Source organism: Pistacia vera, unplaced genomic scaffold, assembly GCF_008641045.1.
Source record: "Pistacia vera cultivar Batoury unplaced genomic scaffold, PisVer_v2 Contig87, whole genome shotgun sequence".
Taxonomy (NCBI): Eukaryota; Viridiplantae; Streptophyta; class Magnoliopsida; order Sapindales; family Anacardiaceae; genus Pistacia; species Pistacia vera.
Genome location: NW_022196745.1, coordinates 475,405 through 483,549, shown reverse-complemented (window position 1 = coordinate 483,549; position 8,145 = coordinate 475,405). Strand labels below are relative to the sequence as shown.

General features: G+C 33.2%; 1 protein-coding gene across 1 annotated transcript; it reads left to right on the top strand.

The window, feature by feature from the left end:
• Positions 1-6,691: 6,691 nt before the first annotated feature.
• LOC116119028 (NAC domain-containing protein 10-like) lies at positions 6,692-7,635 on the top strand. The gene is made up of 2 exons (XM_031404984.1): positions 6,692-6,982; positions 7,423-7,635. The coding sequence occupies exons 1-2, from the start codon at positions 6,692-6,694 to the stop codon at positions 7,633-7,635; spliced, it is 504 nt and encodes a 167-aa protein (XP_031260844.1).
• The last annotated feature ends 510 nt before the right edge of the window (positions 7,636-8,145 follow it).

Below are 8,145 nucleotides of genomic sequence, written 5' to 3'. Positions count from 1 at the left end.
TGGAACAGGCTGTGATGAATTGACTTGACGCATAATTTTGGTAAAAATTTCAGAATAAGGGTGTCCTAATCTTTCATGCCAAAGCGAGGAAACATACTCTTTATGAGTTGTGGCTTGAAAAGCGAATGGTAAAGCGTAAGATGGACACACAGTTATTTCAACATCAAAGGCATTGGCATCAAGATTACAAGAAACAGAAATAATTGCATCAATATTAAAAGTAGCAGTATCAGTAGAGCGGAAATTTGGCACATGAACATTTTCATTTAATGAAGTATTTGCATCAAGAGAACAATTATTAGTGACAAGATTATCAGCATTAAAGATAGCAGGATCAGTAGGACAACAAGTTGACGTAGAAACATTTTCATTGAATGACAAGAGTATTACAATTATTCAAGACAGACTTGGTGGACTAACACATATCACTAGTAGCAATTTTATTACAGCTATATGAGACAAAGTTCTCAAACTTATTCTAAGCATTATAANAAGTGTACTTGAATTGGATACCAGTATAGTTAGATAAGGTACCCTTATACTCACTTCCTTGATCAGATTGGAGGCATTGAAGCTTATGATTGAACTACATCTCGAATAAGTGATGAAATTTAATGAAGATGGAATGCACTTCAGCTTTAGTTCTTAAGGGAAATAACCATGTAAATCAGCTATAGGTATCTAGAAAGTGAACAAAATATTTGAATCCCTCTATGGAAGTAACTGGAGTAGGGCCCCAAATGTGACTATGAAATAATTCCAGGGGTTTATTACTCTAGAATTTGAGACATGAAAGTGGTTCTTATGCATCTTACCAAGTTGACATGCATCACAAAAGGAAACAGATGGAACAGGCTGTGATGAATTGACTTGACGCATAATTTTGGTAAAAATTTCAGAATGAGGGTGTCCTAATCTTTCGTGCCAAAGTGAGGAAACATGCTCTTTATGAGTTGTGGCTTGAAAAGAAAATGGTAAAGCATAAGATGTACACACAGTTATTTCAAACATCAGAGGCATTGGCATCAAGATTACAAGAAACAGAAATAATTGCATCAATATTAAAAGTAGCAGTATCAGTAGAGCAGAAATTTGGCACATGAACATTTTCATTTAATGAAGTATTTGCATCAAGAGAACAATTATTAGTGACAAGATTATCAGCATTAAAGATAGTAGCATCAGTAGGACAAGAAGTTGACGTAGAAACATTTTCATTGAATGACAAGAGTATTACAATTATTCAAGACAGACTTGGTGGACTAACACATATCACTAGTAGCAATTTTATTACAGCTATATGAGCCAAAGGTCTCAAACTTATTCTAAGCATTATAAATAGACTTATTGTAAGTAGCAGAGTCTTTGTAATGCGAGGAACACACAAAACATTCTTTAAGTGTAAGTATTTGGATTGTAAAAAGCTAGGTAAAGAAGCAAAGCCAATATGGGAAATGTCAAGAAACTCACCACTGTTGACTTGTAATTGACCAACTCCACTATAGTTTCTCCTAACATTCAATTTATTGAAGTTAGAAGTTACATGGTCAATGGCACCAGCGTCCATATACCAAGTAAGATCTTGTGCTATTGTAGAAGTTGTAGGAATAGAGGCTGATGATTGTGTGTTAAGTTGAGATGGCTGTTGAGGGCAAGATAGGCCTGATTTGATGATTGAATTTGCTGACTTGGCACTTTAAAACCTTGATGCTGAGTGGAAAAGGGTTGATGTTGTTGATTGGAACCATTATAGTTTCCTTGTTCTTGTGCGACATCATATGAAGAAGTTCCTGATTGAAAAGATTACAGAGGTTGCTATGAGTAATTCTGACTATTTGAGTCATTAAAATATTCCATTGCCTGATTGAAGAGCACTTGGTTGACCATTAGGAGTGAAAGGACCAACACTAGTGTGTTGATTAGAAGTATCAAACTTAGGAGGAGTACCATTGTAGCTAGATTTGTACTGATGGTAACATTGTGTAGCAGTTTGGCCAATTTTAATACACAATTAACAGATTGGTCTGCTTCTACCATTCCCTCTACCTTTACTGCTTCTACCATTCCCTCTACCTCGACCTTTTCCAAAATGATTGTAACCAATAGGTCTGAAGTTGGAGATTGAGTGACTAAATGAGTTTAGAGGTGCTGAGGCAAAGTACTAAACAGTTTGCTCAAACGGTACAGTAGCAGGTAAAGGATAATGTTGAGTAAAAGATGGATTGGATAAAGTTTTTAATGATGGGGCAAACTGAGTGACAAAAGTAGGAGGACCAGATAAAGTGTTTAATGAGCAAGAGAATTAGGAGAACGAGTAGATCCAAGTGGAACATTAGCAAGACTTGGATATGATGTTTTGTAATTGGAATTACTCACGGCATCAACATGTACAGAACTGGTGTGAAAATCAACAGAGTTGAATTTCTCAAGTCTCATTTGATTTTTCTATAAGAGAAATTGTGCTTCTTGAAGAGTTATTGCATCAAACTTGGACTCAATTTTTGAAGTCAAATTAACGACGGCAACATCAAATTCAGGACCTAAGCCATCTAACACATATTGGAGAATATCCTCATCTGAAATGATTTAACCGTTGGCTGACAGACCCTCAGCTATGTTTTTCATCTTTTTAATGTATTCGCTGATACTCAGATTACCTTTCTAAGTATTTTTGAAGTAAATTCTTTAAGTGAAGAACTCTAGCTTTAAAGTCACTTAGAAATTCTTGTTCAAGAGTAAACCAAACATCAGTGGAGAATTGACATTTTGAAACGTAGCTAAACATACATTCAGAGATTGAAGCAAGTAACCATGTATCCAAAACTTTATCAGTTCGTTTCCAAGAAATGTAAGGTAGATTGATTTTTTCTTTGAATACGTTTTCTTTAGATTTAGCTTCTCCTGTTTTAGAGGAAACATTAATCTTTGAAACAATTAAAGGTTCAGGACAAGGAATTAGACCTATCAAATGTTCTTCCAGCTCATAAACTCCAATGGCAAATAGAACCTGTGATCGCCAAAAGAGATATTTATCACAGTAATTATCTCGAGTCAACTTCAGATTTATCACCTGAAGACTTAAAGGAAAAACCGAGGAATTAAACTCAGGTGGGCTTTGAATCTTAGCCATGCTTTTTGCAGAAGAATCAAAACTAGAAAAACTAGCCATTGACGTGAGTCCATGGCTCTGATACCATATGAATTTGGGAGAAAAGTGAAACAAATTTCTAAGGATGAAAAGTCCTTTTTTGTATTGATTAAGAACTAAACTACAAATACAATTATTTCTCTTTTTTATATTGAGGAGAAGAAGAAATTAGTCAGGTGGTTAAAGATACGCATCTACTGATAAACTTTTTAACAAACTTTAACAGAAACAACAAAACAACAGCGTTTCAACAAATTAAGTTAAGTTCTCAAGCTTTGAGAACTTGTAGGTAACACCCTTTGACCTTTAACTGTTGAAGGTCAACATATACACCCATTTCACTCCAACCTTCTTTGCTCCACTAGGCAAATTCGTCAATTCCCAAGTTAATATTTCATGGTCAAGTATATCAATAATATTTTCCTTCAGTATTTATATCAACTCTTATTTCTATATACCTCTTGTGTAGTTCGATGATTTGGTTCTCTCCAAGATATATAAGAAGGCGAAAAAATCAAAAAATGGAGAGCAAGAAGAAAATGAAGTTTCTAATTCTATCATGAGGTCTGCTGCCATGGTTTGAGTGGCCATTACTGCAAATACAATCTAATATACCTCATTATTCTGAAGCAATGTCTTGTTCAAGCTCTCAAATGGTTGAGAATGATGGACAAAACGCTTTTTCAATGCCTCATGTGGTTGATAAAATGACCATTGGAAGCAATGCTCAATCTGTTCATGGTCATATGCCTCATCTTGATCCATTTTAGCAATATTACTATTGTTATTGTTATTACTTTCGTTCAATTTGTTGTTACTTCTGTATCCTTTTTCCAACTATCAATTTGCAATTTCAAAAAGAAAAATTAAAGAGATATGAAGAGAGAGTCAGAGTTGAGACACTCAATTTCCAATGCTTCAACTTATTTATTCATTTATTTATCAAATTAATTGCGTAATATATAATTAACAACGTCCCTCTTTTAATTATCAATAGATCTTCACTTTTTTTCGGCCAGTTTCTTACTTTAGCAACAAAAAATTATTGAGTAATCTGATTAGGCTCTTTATTATATGATTATATCCACAACTTTTCCAGTTTAATTTCTGGCTTTTATGACTATAGAAAGCTTTCAATTGACAAATAATTATTATCTGGGTGCTTACAGAAGCTTTCCTTTGGTGTTCCGAATTTTATAACAAATCTCAAATGCTTGTTTAAACAGTCACTAAAGTGCGCCCCCACCCACCCCCCACCCTAGTAGCGGATCTAGTAATTTTTTTTAGGGTGAGCCAAACTAAAAATTTATTATACATTATTATTTTTGTCCATTAATATTTTTGTTAGGGTGGGCCAAAATATATAAATTATACATATTAATATTTAAAAGAAAAATTATTTGAGGGGCTAGATCCGCCCCTGCCCCACCCCCTTAAAAAAAAAAAAAAAATGGCGTTAATATTATATGTAATATTTTTATTTTTGTTATAAAAATTAGAAAATTAAGAAATCAAAATAATGTGTTAAATATTACATAGTAGATTAATCATGAATTTAGATTTAATTAGAAAATTTAAAAATATTTGAAATTTCTTTTTCTTTTTTAAAAGGGCGGCTAGATTTTTGTGAATCTTGTTTAATTAACTAGTAAACAAAGAAGTCATATCTTAATAAAATTTGATTTCATTGGTTCGTTGATTGATCATCAGTATTTGGATTAAAATCAAATACAATTACAGATTCACCCTACATTCTGTAATGTATACGGACTTCCTTTACTTGAGGAATAATTCCACCACGTGGCAACTCCAAATCCATAATAGATATAATTAACATAAATACATTAATATTTGTAATTATCTTACAAGAAAAGAGTCCCCTAGTATGATTAAAAACTCATCTTAACCAAGAAAACTNTTTGAAATTTCTTTTTCTTTTTTAAAAGGGCGGCTAGATTTTTGTGAATCTTGTTTAATTAACTAGTAAACAAAGAAGTCATATCTTAATAAAATTTGATTTCATTGGTTCGTTGATTGATCATCAGTATTTGGATTAAAATCAAATACAATTACAGATTCACCCTACATTCTGTAATGTATACGGACTTCCTTTACTTGAGGAATAATTCCACCACGTGGCAACTCCAAATCCATAATAGATATAATTAACATAAATACATTAATATTTGTAATTATCTTACAAGAAAAGAGTCCCCTAGTATGATTAAAAACTCATCTTAACCAAGAAAACTGACTCCGGTGAAGCCAAGCTAAATACTGTAATAAACTACATATAATGATTCTCCCTCTCTCTCTTCGCAGAAGTTCAAGCTTCAGTTTGATGATGAAAGACTGCAAATAGCTGGCCAAAGATGACGACTGAACACAGCTGGCCAACGATGACCCCTCAACATACTGAAGAGTTCTTGAATTCTTATTTCAGGTCGATGCCTCCAGGCTATAGGTTCAACCCAACTGACGAAGAATTAATCGTGTACTACCTGAGGAATAAAGTCTTGAAATTGAGTTTACCATTAAACAGGATTAAGGAAGTTAATATATACCACTACAATCCTCAACAACTATATGGTTTGTCCTCCATTATCTCTTTTCATCGTTTGTTTATTAATCTTTCAGTTGGCTTGTTTTTATCTCTTTTCATGGTTTAGTTGTTTTTCTATCCGGTACTGGACTTGTTTTGAGTTGTGAGTTAACTATTACTTGGAGTTTTAGATATCTCCCACACCACATGCTTAATATAGTGGCTTCGTTAAAACCCTAGTATATTGCAATTTATGCTTTTTAGTGGCTTCGTTTTAGGGTTTACGTTAAAACCCTAGCTCCTTCTAGTTTATGCTTGATTTAGGGTCCTTGTTCTAGGGTTTACGTTAAAACCTCAACACATTGTAGTTTATGCTTAATTTAGTATCCTTGTTCTACGGTTTATGTTAAAACCCTAGCACATTGTAGTTTATGCTCAATTTAGTGTCTTCATTCTAGGGTTTACATTAAAATCCTAACTCATTGTAGTTTATGCTTAATTTAGGATTCTCGTTCTTGGGTTTATGTTAAAACCCTTGCACATTGTAGTTAATGCTTAATTTAGTGTCTTCATTGTACGGTTTACATTAAAACCCTGGCTTATTGTAATTCATGCTTAATTTAGGGTACTCGTTCTAGGGTTTATTTTCATACCCTAACACATTGTAGCTCATGCTTAATTTAGTGTCTTCATTCTAGGGTTTATGTTCCAAACCTAACACATTGTAGTTTACGCTTAATTCATAGTGTCTTCGTTCTAGGGTTTACATTATACCCCTAGCATATTGCAGACTATACTTAGTTTAGTGGCTTCATTCTAGGGCATACATATTGAACCTTAACGAATTAACGAACTCAAACTTCAATATCCATAAGACGTTCTATGTTTTACCTATTTGCATAATTTAGTTTTTCTATCCTCTGGCAATGTTTTTATCTTCTCATTATTATATTCATGTTGCATAAAAAACAGATAATTACAAGATAGAAGGAGAAAATTACATGTACTTCTTCTCTTCAAGGGACCGTAAGTATCCCAAAGGGAACCGTCCAAGACGTTCTGCCGCTGATGGTTATTGGAAGGCTACTGGCGTTGATCTTAAGATTAAACAAACTGACATCACAATTGGGAGAAGGAAGGGTCTGGTCTATTATCAAGGGACACATAAAGATTCAGTAAAGACTAATTGGATCATGTATGAATATCGATTGGCTTCAAATACCGACACTTCTTGCAACAAGAAGTCGCAGAATGCTTCAACTTCAAATACTACTGCTCCTATTGACATGAGGGTACATATTTCATTTTTTCATCCGTTCATTTCTTAATTAATTATATTCTCTTAGTTCATTATCTAGTGGGTTTTATGCATGAACGCACAATCATTTATTTCCACCACCAAAAAAAAAAAAAAAAAAAAAAATGTACTATTTGCCAAAAAAAAATTTCGTCAGAAATTGAAACAAATATTTATTGTAATAGAAAAATAATCTGTAGCAAATGATTTAAAACGTTGCGATAGATTTCTATATTTGTTTTTTGTTTTTGTAACAAATAAAAATCCATCACAATAATTAATTTTAATGGAAAATTCGTTATATATTTTTGCAACGCCAATTTTAGTATTAATTAATTTTGTTTCAAATAACAGATATATTCTAATAGAAAAGATGTATTTTTTTTTTTTTTTTTTGGTAGTGTTCCTTGATAATAACCTTATATTTTTGGGCAGCTGGATGATTGTGTATTATATAGGATCCATAAGAAGTCGAGAAAGCAAAGGAGGAGAACGAGAATGATGTGGGAGGTGGTAATTGATTCAACTAGCTCTAATCCTTCGATGCAGGCACATTATACCAGGGCAATGTGCCAGAAATTTTCTCCAACGAGACATGCGCCTCTGAGGCAATTCAATGTGGAAGATAGAGTATTTCTATGTCTTTGAGCATTACTTTGAATCCAGCGCAAGGATTGCCTTGTTATTTGGGGAAGAAACAAATTCGGTGCCAAATACTACTAGTTCTGCCGGCTCCACGGCTGTGCCTTAACTAACGGCTGCATTGTGCCACTGCCACATCACCTTGACCCTCGTACATATATTATGATACCCATTGACATTTGTGAGAGTTAGAAGCTTCGAATCCTCCGGCTTTAGATATTCTCTGATAGAAAAAAAAATTAGGTTTATCCTTAAGGAGTCTTTCTTTTAAAGTCAAAAGTTATTTTAGTGAATTATATCATATCATTTATGTTAAGGACGATAAAACTTATTTTTAGTAAGCATTTCATTAAAGTTTGGTCTGTAGTTGTTATTTGGATTGACGCAAGTGTATTGTTTTATTTTCTTTAATTTTATTGGAATATTGGTAATGTGCCTTCATTTACATTTTTTATACAATTGACCAGTGTCTAGTTCTTGAAAGTTGAAAGGAATACCTAAATTATATATATTAGA